The sequence below is a fragment of the Aulostomus chinensis genome, chromosome 16, assembly GCF_037954235.1.
Source record: "Aulostomus chinensis isolate RoL2024-O1b breed Wild chromosome 16, RoL_Achi_v1.0, whole genome shotgun sequence".
Taxonomy (NCBI): Eukaryota; Metazoa; Chordata; class Actinopteri; order Syngnathiformes; family Aulostomidae; genus Aulostomus; species Aulostomus chinensis.
In genome coordinates, this window is record NC_141335.1 from 13,335,970 (window position 1) to 13,349,062 (window position 13,093).

General features: G+C 43.5%; 1 protein-coding gene across 3 annotated transcripts; it reads right to left on the reverse strand.

Annotated features, from left to right (window-relative positions):
• Positions 1 to 358: 358 nt before the first annotated feature.
• LOC147247565 (E3 ubiquitin-protein ligase TRIM8-like) lies at positions 359 to 12,965 on the reverse strand. 3 transcript variants are annotated; one of them, XM_086180197.1, is made up of 7 exons: positions 12,706 to 12,965; positions 11,663 to 12,251; positions 4,309 to 4,404; positions 2,723 to 2,956; positions 2,551 to 2,582; positions 2,259 to 2,374; positions 359 to 1,758 (listed from the first exon to the last, which is right to left on the reverse strand). In XM_086180197.1, the coding sequence occupies exons 2-7, from the start codon at positions 12,230 to 12,232 to the stop codon at positions 1,100 to 1,102; spliced, it is 1,707 nt and encodes a 568-aa protein (XP_086036323.1). In that variant the 5' UTR covers positions 12,233 to 12,251; positions 12,706 to 12,965; the 3' UTR covers positions 359 to 1,099. The 3 variants fall into 3 exon arrangements, with proteins under 3 accessions (XP_086036323.1, XP_086036320.1, XP_086036321.1); XM_086180194.1 differs by lacking the exon at positions 12,706 to 12,965 and adding an exon at positions 12,493 to 12,654; XM_086180195.1 differs by having other exon boundaries at positions 360 to 1,758; positions 12,702 to 12,965.
• Between the last annotated feature and the right edge of the window lie 128 nt (positions 12,966 to 13,093).

The window sequence follows — 13,093 nt, forward strand, 5'->3', positions numbered from 1 at the left end:
CTCACTCTCTCACTCAGAGGGTGAGTGAGAGAGTGAGGGGCGGTGATGAAAGCTGCATGAGTGACAGATAAGTAAATGACTACACCATCCCAGCCCTCATTAAAACTCTGTGCTTATATCATCCCTCCTCCTCCTCCTCCTCCTCCTCCTCCTCCTCCTCTGCATCGAGCCAAATGATATCCCGGGAGAGGAAGAGGCAGAGGGGGGGCTCATCAGTTATTCCTGCTCTCTGACCTAACTTGACAAGCAGCTCCAATAATCAGACAAAGAGGGATGAGGTTTTGCCAGGGACCAGGATGTTGACAAGGAAGTGGACTGTCCTAAATTGGAAGATAATGGGTCTGCTGCTGCTCAAATCACCTCCTCCTCCTCGTCGGTGTTGTGGCTCCTCTCTCAAGCACACAGCCATCCAGTGTTTTATTATCATTTACAAGCCTTCACCTGTGAATAGAGTATATGTGTATGTGTGTGTGTGTGTGTGGGGGGGGGGGGTTCGCTACAATAGGAGAGTGACAGAGTCATGGAAAACCTCACAGAAAACCTGTGAACCCAAATAAATCCCTTGATGTACCTCCCAAGACAAATATAAAACTGAAAATAAAAAACTGTCCCATTGAAAAAGCCAATAAAAAATAATAAAAAAAATACTTAAAACAGACCAAAAGCTGATATGTTCACTCATTTTGGTTTATTGATAACCTTGTAAGAAAATGTATTAAAAACCTGACAAGCTTCTGTAGTCCAGTGTGTGTCTGAAGCCACATGGACTCTGGAGTCTGTATGCTCTCAGCCGCAAACAGGAAATCATCAAGAGCGTGTTACAATACGAGTGTTTTTAGGCACTGAAGTCTCTGGAGTCCAATATCGGGGGCTCCTCAGTGAACAATAAGCCTTCTAGATTTAAGACTTTATTAATCACATTAGCACTTCCAGTTGAGCTTTAAGACAAAATTCAACATAAAGTCAAAAAAGGAAAGAAAAAAAAAAAGAGTTCGGAAGATTTCATTACAGAGGCGTATTGGAGGCTCACAACATCATCCGAACAGGAAACAGGAAAAGTGAAATCTGATTCAGTAAAATTGAAAACAAGCTGATGTCATCACTTGGTCCCATAATGTTTAGTTGACGACTGACTGTACAGCCCATAATAGTCCGGGTGTCTGGCTGCCTGCGAGGCTTCCATCAGACCCCTCATGGGTAAATGTTGAAGAGGCTGGCTTGCAGAAAGTGGAGCATGTGGGGGGAACTCCTGAGAGGCAATGGGGGGGAAAGCGTCTGGTGCTGCATATGGAGGCCGAGGTCGAGCTGCGGGGGGGGCTCTTGAGCAGCAGCAGTTACTCAGAGTGCACATCAGTACTTTCCTGCCCTCATACATGGTTGGTTGGGAGGTACCTCCACTGGGAAAGTGTGAGGGGGAGAATATGGTCCCTGAGTGGTTGGAGGTGGAACCTACACCCACCATGTGATGGGCTGGAGAGTCAAGGAAGCGGCTATGGCCAGGGCCAGCATGAGGATTCTGACTTAGACCTTCAGAGGAAAACATGGGGGAATTCCTATGCCTGTGGTCAGCCAGGAAGGGCTTTTTGCTGCTGTAGAGCAAAGTTGGAGGATCATGGGAAGTGGAGTTTTCTGTGTTACTCTCCAGGAACGCCACGCCGTATTTTCTCTTGTGTAATCTTGAACTTGGCCCCATGTGGGAGCTGACAGAGCTGTAGTGCGACTGGACAATATCCAGAATGGACGCCTCATTGAGCGGTTCTGGGGATGTAGTTTTGGAGCAGAGAGAGGATATTGTGTTACCTTTGATTATACTCTGACCCAGAAATGAGGTCTTAAAGAAATTTTTAAACTTTCTGTGAAATACTCTTTTTGTCCATCCTCACCAGAGCCAGAGAGGCATTTTGATACTCATTGGAGTATCATTAGAAAGCTGAGACCAACAGAGATTAGCTGACCTCTAGTTAGCTTAGAGCTCTGACTGGCAGTGTATAGGGAGTGTTAGCGTACCTCTGTCATTAACCTATTCAAAATCGTCTCAAACTTAGTGAGGGACTGAGGAGGATTACTGGCTCTGACTCATGCTAACACTTCCAACCCACTGCTGTTTTTTTAGCTAAGCTATCTAGCAGTCAACTGGTCTTTGTGGGTCTCAGCTCCCAAATGTAGCACAGAGGAGAGACGGGTATCTGAGAATGATGGACAATAGGAGTATTTCCCACAAATGTCCTTAAATCTTCACAATCTTTGAATCTTCTTACCTTCCAGCATTTTGCACAGGTTCTTCTCTCTTGCTGAGAGCTCTGAGAGTAGATGGTGAGAATTGAGTTGGCCAACCGCCAGTGGAGGAATTGCTCCATTCAAATGCAAATTTGACCTGAAAAAAACAAAAACACAAAGTCAAACTAAATAAACACTGACAGCCAGATTCGATAAACACGTTTCACCTTGATGTAAATGTTACATGCTTTAATAAATAATGGGAGGAGATAGAAAAAGTGTGGTTGAAAGCATGTTGCTCTCTTTGTGCCCCTCTGAAACTAAATGACTTACCTGTCTAGTAGGAGCTGGTAAGCTTTAGTGTTCTGAAAAAGTAAATAAGGGAAAAAAATCATTCTAGATAATGTGGGCTTTTCGTTTTGTCTGATTCAATTTATCTAAAGGTGTCTTATCTTTTTGGTTTTAAATAAATATGCAAATCAAGCAGAGAGATTCATTCATTCACCTTCATGAAATTCAAGCTTTGGGCTCTTTGGAAGACCATCTGCACTGAGCTCAGGAGTTTTTCAGCTTGGTGTCGCCTCTCATTGAGCTGCAGAATTTGCTGGGAGTTTTTCCTCACGAACGAAGTGTAGGTGCTCTCCACAATCTTCATCGTCTCAGACTGGTTGGCTTCAATCAGTGCGTGCATCCTCTGATACTGCTCTCTCACACGCTCCTTTAGCTCAGACACTGCATCCTAGAAATAACAACAAGTTCTACTAAACTTGGGACACTTATCGAGAAACAGAAAACAAGCATTGCGCACACATTCGGAGTTTGAGAGACATATGCATTGAACAAGGCAGAGAGGATTAAAAAAGCTATGCCTCAGCTTCACTGATTTGGATCTTTCTCTTCCTAGTGATGACAATTCTGGTGTACAAAAAAAAGCCTTGCCCCTCTTAACCCTGGTTTCTATAGTTTCTTAGGCGTACCCTCACTGAGATCTGATCCCAAGCACAGTTGTCCTGCAAAGTCCAGCTCAATTGACTAGTGTGATCACGTCATACAGACCCAGGTATGGTACGTATTTTCGGCCCTGGCTAAGGTGGAGGAGGAGGGCATCAGCACAGTACAGTTGCACAGGCACGGAACAGGGGCATGACATTGTCTGGCAGCTAAGAGGACAACTTCAGCAGAATGATACTGTCTATACAATAATCGGCTAAAGTGGCAAACCAACAGAGTAAAGCTCCAGAGGAGTAGCATTAGCTTGTGCTGGCACAGCTTGACCGCTATGCTGAAGCGGAGCAAGCTTCTCACCTTTTGCTTGTGTCAGAGTGTGTTCAGCTCAGTGATGATGTAAGCATGCTCAGGTCAGGTCAGGCCCAGAGTAATATGAGCACTGGGCAGTGGGGGAGTGTTGTAGAGGGACAATCAGAACAGAACAATGCAACCGGCCCAAGTGGGAATGAGCTCACATTCAAATAACAAACAGTAAACAGATTTCTTTCAGATATTTTTGTCATGTCCTGTGTAACTGAGTTCTTTCAGTGGCAGCCAATCATTTAGCAAGCGATGTTTGTACCACATTGCCTTGGTTTTCACTTTGTTCTGGCTTAATATTCTTTAGTTTATCACATTCAGGGTCCTTGTTCATGCTACTGCCTCCTGAGTCAGTCTTATGACATACGGGCACTCATCCAGGACAGGATCAGGGTGCTACATTTTGTGTGGAGCTTATCCTGAGTAGGAGTTTGGTTGGTGTCTTCTGTAACATGTGAAAACTCATGCAGTACTTTCTTCTGTGTTTTGGTAACTATGTGGTGCGTTTATGTTCAATGTAGTTTGCTAAAAAGAAACCTGTGTCTTCTTTCTCTGTCCTTTTTTGTGTTGCACAGCAGTCCAAGTTCAAATCAGACACATTATGAAACCTGAACACACTGACCAGTCAAAGTCCAGACACATGACTTTCATTTTCTGTCAGTGAGGAAAAAAGTGTCTGGTAATTCATTTTCAAACACACTTCAGAAGTGTAGCTTCAAGTCAACAGACGAGGATTTTTTTTTTATTGATGATACTGAACTTCGTCTATGCAACGTATTGTACCTTCATCAGTGTCTTGTCTGACTCCAGCTTAGTAATCTGCTCATCGATGTTCTGAACACGACCCTCCAGTCTGTCCTGCTGCCTCATTAGCATGGCCTGTGGAGAGATGACAAACACGAGATGGATGAGATGGAAAAAAAACACAATAGATAAAAGAACTAAAACTTTCATAGAACTCTGCCATGACCCTTGAACACCATGCTTAAGACCATGTTTAAGAGAAGGGACACCTTCTCCACAATCCTGATCAGAGGGAGCAAATGGGCAACGAGTGCATGCATTTATCTATTAGAGCACCATCAAAGGTTGAAAAAAAAAAAAAAGAAGAAGCACAGATCCATTTGATCGCTTCTATTTCTTACAAGTCCACTGATGAGACCAGCCAACTTCCTCTGCCAGAAGAAAAACATAATCAGTCTCCATTTAGTGCAGGACATCAATCTACAGTCACAGGCTAATAGCTACCAGGGGGAGATACTTTTTTTAAGAACTCTTCCTTCATGTACCCAAATAAGAGGAGCCCTGCTCTCATGGCAACGAAGCCTCGTGTATGTATTTATAAGTGAGAGCTAATGTGTGTATGTGGGGGGAGGAGGAGGGAGCGTGGAAATCTCTCTCCCCCCTCTTTCTCTCTCTGGTCTCTCATCTTGCCACATGCATGGCTCCCACTGTTTGCATTGGCTTCTGTGTCAGTGACAGATTGTCATGTCTGTGTGCATAACGCCGGGCTCGGTTTTCCCTCTCTCTCCCTCCGCAGGAGTGTGCAAAGGGAGGAAGGGAAAAGTGCTGGTGGGTTCTGCCAAGAGCACACTGAATGAGAGTAAGACATACAAAAGAGAGAGACAGACAGACAGAGAGAGAGACAGAGGCAGAGAGACAGACAGAGCAATACTGAGAAAGTTTCAAGCACAAAACGAGAGATAGGGAGAATGAGGACATTCCTGTGGTCTCTAGTGAGCGAGTTTCAGTGCAGCTACATTGTGGTATCACAGCAACAGGCCTCTTCAGCTGCTTACAACACTCATAGACAACAACTGGCTGGCCACTGCACTCCAGTATACCAGGGAAAACGCTTACAGTTCTTCTATTCATCTCACTTAAGTCTTTCAGCGACAGAAACTTTTCTCATCTCTTCCAGTTTCAAGAGTTGTACAATTAAAAAAAAAAAACAACCCAAAAACTACAAAGCAGTCAGAGAGACCTCATACTTCCACAATCCAGTCTGTATAGAGACAGAAAATAGTATCAAACTGTTCAAACAATTTTTTTCCCCCAACCACCAGAAATAGGTTCTTCCAGATCCAGAACAAGGTCCATGCAATCTCTGGGAGTAATAATAATGATCTCTTGTTTAAATACACAGCCTCAAAATATTTCCTAAAATGTATTTTTGTAAAAAAAAAAAACTTCAAGATTTCAGAGATATGGACTGTCCGATCAAAAATAGGTCTTCTGGAGCACACATCCAAAATACCATCAAGATGATATCTGGAAATGTTCTTTCCATTTTACATGGACTAAAGGAAGAGTCTTCTGGATCCATGGTCTACAATTTGATCCAAATCGCCTTCAGAAGTTAATCACTTGTTCTTTGTTGTATGTATCCAACTTTATTCTGCACTTTATCTGAATCCTTCCGTTAGCTTGTGAGCTATCCTGCTAACAAGCATACCACAGGACACTCCGAGAACATTAACCCCTGTCAAACTTAATCAACTGTTCCTCAACTTAAGTTCTGTAATCCTACCAAACTGAATCATCCATCCACAATCTTTGAGTTTTCCAGCCAGCAGACCGAAACGTTTTGGCAGAGGTTAAAATAGTGAATAAATACAAGGCCTGAAAATCCCGAGTGACGAACTGAAATACTCTGAGGTGCTCTGTAGAACTGAGGGAAACTATGACGTGTGAATATTGCCATAAGAACAGCCCCTCTCATTTTAAGTGTTTCATGACGGCATTATTACTTTTGTGCTGATAAAAAAAAGCACTTATCTCAATTTTGCTATGATTACACATGAATTGTTGCATCCCTGTTGTTGTGTAAAATGGTGTCCCACTACAGATCAAGAGAATCTAACTCAGCTGTCAGCCCGACATCATAAAATTATTCATGATACAGGTGTTGGGGCACCTGCCTTTAGTTAGCCTTGAGCTAACTCCGTGTTACATATTTTAGTGAATGGGTTGGACAGCTAACACATGCCTGGCGTTCACGGAGCTCAGATAATCTCCCTGAAGCCTCTCAGCAGGCTCTTCAACATACATGAGCTTTACCCAACCATTTGCTCCTCAAGCCCCTAAAAGTATTTCCTGGTAAATTAAGTGTTTGTTTTTGAAAATTTGCAGTTTTATCGTTGTGTCCTTTCTGAGCGTTAAACAGAAAAAATAGTCACGAGTCAGCTAACAATTTTGGTGGTCAATGGTGCTGTTATTAGTGATACAAATAGAGAGTAGCGCAGGATTGCCTACAACCCGGAAATCGTTTAGCATTGTTGAACGTCTGGTTTCCTCGTGTCAAACACAATGGGTTTGTAGTTGAACGCCTGAAGTAAGGTCTGTGTAAACCAGTAAAGATATTCTTGTTGTACAGCATCAAATACATCTGCAAATACCAGATGTATCCATTTAATAAGCGTGCACGCGTCATAAGAACAGCTACTGCTAACGAGTGGCTAAACTAGAATACTGAGGTTGCTGACATCCTCACGGTGAAGTCAGAAGATACGCATTGGTGTAACAGTTCATTCATCTTATCTATTAACTTCTAACAACTGCATTCATGTTTCAAAAATCAAAACAAAAATCTTGATGAAAGTGCAAGTCTAAGCAGGTTTTGTTCACCACAAAGTTTATTTTTTTACCATAATCAAAAAATCCAATGTAACGTCCCGTCAACTTTTGGTTAAGGACACCCATTGTGCTGCTACGTTCCTGCTGGACCACAAAAATTCCTCATCCCTGCAGTGCTCTATTGTGGTACTTTTAATCACTGTGAGAAGCAAACACACGAGGGTTGTGGATGTAAAGGCTGTACTGGCTGAGCAGGTTGTGTTTGATGAATAGGTCGCCATCCCCCCACCCCCCCCCCCCCCACCCCCCAGCATGTCCAGTTCTGCTTAAAACATCAACCATGATGACGCAGTTCATCTTTAGTTAATTTTTTTTTTTTTTTTTACACATACAAGGAGAGAAAAGGTAACTGGTGTAAGAGATTAACTGAAACTTTAGCCCTGTTTTACAAATGCTATCAATGCTAATTGCATGAGCGCGCTGAATAAATGGTTAGCCGAAAAATTAGCTTGAAAGTTATACCTAAATTGTTTATATAACATGACCAAATATTAAGAATGACAACCACAGAAATACTTTCAGTATGATCAAAAATGCGAGAGAACAAGGAGAGAAGACTCAAAGGATGCTGGTTCCGTCAGTAAATGTGACTTGTGGCAATTTTCACAGGCAGAAATGTGTCGAGGTATTGGGACTTTGAGCGAATACCTGTGAACATAAATTTAGTTTTATCTCGCTATAAAATTAATTTCCTACGAGAAGATGCATTTAAAGAATTCATAGTAATACTAACCATAACATGTCACGGTACAAATCCTGATTTTTCCAGAGTTCTGTATAGATTATTTTAGACTTTTAGATTCTGTATCTACAAACTGTAATCAGGACAAGACACTTTGATAACATACAGGTATTATACAGGGTCTTTCATGCAGATTTTTACATGTCCTGGGGACAGAAAATACACAGATTCGGTGTAATGGCACCGGAACATAATGCATGTCATTAGATTAAAAACACCTACAGCACATATTAATACTTGTGAGTACCTGCAGAAGTGGTGGCTGCTTCTTAATCCTGTGTCACACACTAATAACATCCCACACATGTAGCACATCCTTAAATCCCATCTTGCTTATACAAGAGGCAGTTTCAGCTCCAACAATCCTCTTCAAACTGTGAAATATTCCCTAACATCTGGCTCTGCACTGCAAAACCCACATGGCTCCAACTACAGACGCATTATCAGTATCAGCAGATATTGGTCCTTTTTAATATATCAGTATAAATCCCTGTTACCTATCTACTCTGCTCTCCTCTTTTTTCTTATTTACTAAACAGCTGATAGGAAACAATTACGATTATATAAGATTTATGGTTTCTAGTGTTTTCCAAGGCCATGAACGAACTTGGAGGATATAAGAAATACATCACCTTCAGGGCTGGTTAACTGAGTCTATAACCTACTGAATTATGTATTTTGTGAATTATATGCATATTTGGTACCTGAGAGCACATCTAGGTAGGAGAGTAAAGTATACATTAAAGGGTGGGAGACCATGTGACGTTACCCCTGCAGCCATTCAAACCCAACACACAATCAGGGCAATCATGAGAGTTAAGAGCAGTTGAAACCTGAAGCAGGCGACACTCTGTAATACTTGTACTGCAAAGATGACCGTGGTAGCACATCTACCCCGAAGACACACCTGGTCAAACACTTTAAATGCTCAAGACTGAAAGCCAAGTCCCCTCCAGCTGCTGCAAGTTTGGACATATTTTTGCTTAAAGGTCCATCCCATTTTTAGTTAATGCGATATTTCAGAAACGCCATGAGGAAATTTCTTCAAATCTGGAACAAACAGCCACTGAAAGTCGAGGTTGAGCTCAGATGATTTTGGTGATCAAAAGTCAGCATGACTGAATGAAGAAGTTCCATTTCACAACTAAAATAACATTTGTTACTACAAACAAACTTAAGTACAGAAAAAAGTATTGTAGAGTATCAGTGATATATCAGCTTAAATGTGAAACCCGACTGACCACTGTGTGCAGGCTGGCTGTGCTTCTGCATACCTTTCGTGTGACAAATACATTGACAAATGTGAAATGCATGTTGTGTCATTGCTATCATTAGCATAGCATGTGTTTCATGAGTTGGCTTCACATGATGCCAGCAGCTCTCCTGAGCCTGGAGACTTCTGCTCAACAACTTTTTCTTCCTCATTTTGTCCCTTTTCGTCTTGAAATAGCAGACGGGGACAGGAGGGAACTGTCTGCTTGCTGATCTCTCTGCAGCAGCGTGAAAGCCTACCCTTATCAAGATTAAATCCATCAATGATCACTTTCCCCACTGTCCTATTTAGGCATCCAGACACCCACCGGTTGCCAGGAAGCTCATGTTTAAATGAGAAGCCTCAGGCTCAATGAACAGAGACTCTCTTTCACAATCAACGGACAACTATTCGCCATGTCTGTTGTCAACAGACGGCCCTCAGCATTCTGGGGGACTGATTCACTCTGGCCCAGATACAAGACACTGCATATGTCAGAGCTTCCATGACTGATGGTGTTCTGTTGAGGTGCCTGGGAGGACCAAGGTGAGGCTGCGTGGGCGAGCTCCTCCTCCGCCTGTCCCAGGGTCAACATTACTCTTATATTACTCTGCCTTCCCTCTACTCACAACACCAGCACGCCAGCAAGAGGTTACTGTGAAAATCTCCTTTGAGAGCCATTGAGCCAAAGATATCCAAAGATATGAGCAGAGCTGCTTTGGTATTTCACTTTTTATTTATCCCAAAAGCAACAAGTGAGTCGCCACGGGAATCTAAAATTCTTTTTTTAGACCCGAGCGCTTTGTGAGGAATAAGGAGAAGTCAATCTGGCTTCAAACTGTTTTAACAAATGATCCAGCGAGCAGAAACGTTGAAGTTATAAAACGTCAGTTAAGGAAAGTCAGGGTTTGTGAATCCTGGATAACTTCTTCTACCCTCCACACATACAGCTGTGAACGATGGGTGTGTGTGTTTGTGTGAGTGTTTGTGTGTGTGTGTGCATGCATGTGTGTGAGTGTGTGTGTGTGTGTGTGTGTGTGTGTGTGTGTGTGTGTGTGTGTGTGACTGGAGAGCAGCTGTGGAAAGGGCTGAACAGACATCTTTTGTCCCAATAATAGCTCAGAACCGACTCAACAGTTTGCACCAAAGAAGTTTAATCTAGACCTTTGTGATCTATATGCTGCTGGGAAGACACACGTCTGTAACTTTCCCATCTGGAAAGGAAACATCAACAAGACATAAAAGGCATTCCTCCATGCATCCTCAGGTCAGCCTCACTGAGATAGATTATTATTCACATGTTGCCAGTTAAATTAAAACACACACACACACACACACACACACACACACACACACACACACACACACACACACTTTCCAGAAATGTTTGAAAAGCACAAGTCTCTGCTCAGCAACAGCTCTAAAGCTTTGCCCAACTGTGTACGGTGTGTGTGTGTGTGTGTGTGTGTGTGTGTGTGTGTGTGTGTGTGTGTGTGTGTGTGTGTGTGGTTCCTCATTAAAAAAAAAAAACCTCCTGAAACTGTCTACCATAAACAAACGACGTGTGCCCCCGCTGGTCATCATTTCCGGAGGATACAGATTGCATCACAGCACTTAGCCGAGGGCACAGGGCAGCTAATGTGAAGGCGTGGTTGTGTGGAGTGCCTTTCCATGATCAAGGTTAAAAGCAATGTGTGATGAAAGTGTGTGTTTGTGAGAGCGAGAGAGAGAGAGAGAGTTTGTGTGCTTTCACCTGTCCAAGCTGTTCACATCAAATAAAATAGAGGAGGAGGCGAAATGACGCACCATGTTAGGTTTTTTTTCTAGATCATCTGTAACCAATTTGGCCAGTAGCTGATATCTACTGGTATTATATTATCTGTCTGAAAACAAGTTGAAATGATATTATCTTTTGTAAGCCCTGCGACGGACTGGCGACTAATAATCTATCTTGACCCATCCAGGGTGTACCCCGCCTCTCGCCTGATGTCAGCTGGGATAGGGTCCAGGCCCCCCCACGCGACCCTTAATGGATAAGAAAATGGATGGACGGGTGGATTATCTTTTTGTATACACTAAAAAGTAAATGTACCCATTGTGAATTTTTAACATTGTTATTATATATTTCCAAAACAGACCATAAATCATATATTGCTCTATCATCATTCTTGATGATGAGCAGAGGCTTGAGCTTAAATGGGCCGTCGGACTGATACGGAATTATTCTAAAAATGACCAATATCTGCAGATACCGCGGATGTGCCGACATTATCATGCATTGCACTCAATTGTCAATTACTTTAGAGAGTAAAAACATAATTTCTGCTCTTTTAAGGGTATTACTTATCCAGTTCAACAGATATTATGTGTTGATTTTTCTCGAAAATATAATACCAATGTATCTTGATGCTATAGTGAGTTAAGTACCGCGATAGTACCCTGGGGTACTGGTGAGTATCCACCAAGAACAAAGAGTGAAGATGAGTGATTGGTGAGTGATTCTCTACCTGCATCTGCATGCGCTGGGTGTCCACGTCACAGACTGTGTGTCTTTGGTTGGTGCAGTGAGAGATGCAGCAAAAAGGACACAGAGCCACCTGCTCCTCCTCACAGTGCAGCAGCCTGTACTCCTCATGACTGGGACAGGTCCAGGCGCTCAGCTCCTCTGCATCAACAAGCAGGTGTCCTGGGGCGGCACACGGCTGCTGGAGATGCGTCTGAATGTGTGTTTGGCAGCAGGGCTCCTTACAGCGCAGACACACCTTTCGCACGGGCAGCGGAGGTCCCCGTCTGCAGAGGACACAGTGCAGGACAGCGGGGACTTTCTCAGTGTTTAAAGCATTAAAGCGCTTCACTATGTTGGCCAGTTTGAAGTTCTTCTCCAGGGTGGGTTTCTGCTCATAGTCATGGTTGCACTCGGGACAGCGGACAGCGGCGGCATCTTTAGCCCAGGCCTCTGAGATACACCCCCTGCAGAAGTTGTGCTTGCAAGGCAGCTGGATGGGTTCTTCAAAAACATTCAGGCAAATGGGACACAGGAGCTCCTCTTCGAAGCAGTTCTTCCAGCTCTCATCCATGACTTCCCTTGTCTCTACCCTGGGAATATTAACACGGATTTGAAAAGTCAAAAAATGCTTGCAAAATAGAGAAAGTCAAACACGTTCCAGTTTGGTCAAAATGACAAAAAGAGGTGAGCCAAACAATAGAGACTGCAGTAAATTAACACTAATACAATCAGAGAGTGCTACCAAAAAATGTAGGCCAGAGAAAGTGTCAAACAACCGCTGTGAAAATTGAAAAAAAAAAAAATCTAACATTCCCACAAGCATACACTTACATAAACGTTACACCGGTAAAGTGGACTGAGCTCTACAAGAAAGTGTCAACTTGCTCGTGAAGCTGTGAAACCGGTACTAAAATGTGACGAGCTCCACTGACACTTCATATTTCTTGCGGTGATTTAAAAAAAAAACAACGCCAAGAACACACACGCACACTAACACACGCTCGTTACATTTGCTCTACTGAATGACAACGCAACGTTACCAACTATATATTTTCCATGTCGTCGGTATCTCCGGTGCACCTCTAACGGCGTAGAGCCTTGAATCCAGCCCGCGGTGTGATCCAGCTCCTCCGGATGGATGGCAGCGGGCTCCTGCCGAGAGCTTTCCCGCAAGACTCCCGATTCTTATTCCGCTGAATTCCCGTCAACTCGTGAACTAATTTTCAATGGAGAGAGAGAGACATCAGATGGAGTCGTCAGGAGGGAGCTCAGTGCTACCACACCGACCGCCCCCCTCCGATAACGTGACCCGTCAGAGTTGATACACACATGGGGAGGGGAGGGAGGAGCCGGAGGGGAAGAGGCGGGCGGGCCGGCAGGCGGGGGAGCGGCCACCGCTCATACCTCAACATTGGCCTGGAGGCCCCCAGGT

Coding starts and splice junctions, on each gene's coding strand:
- LOC147247565 (XM_086180194.1), bottom strand. Junction 2,583..2,722: donor AAAGCTTGAATTTCATGAAG/GTGAATGAATGA, acceptor TTACTTTTTCAG/AACACTAAAGCTTACCAGCT. Junction 1,759..2,258: donor CCTGTGCAAAATGCTGGAAG/GTAAGAAGATTC, acceptor CTACATCCCCAG/AACCGCTCAATGAGGCGTCC.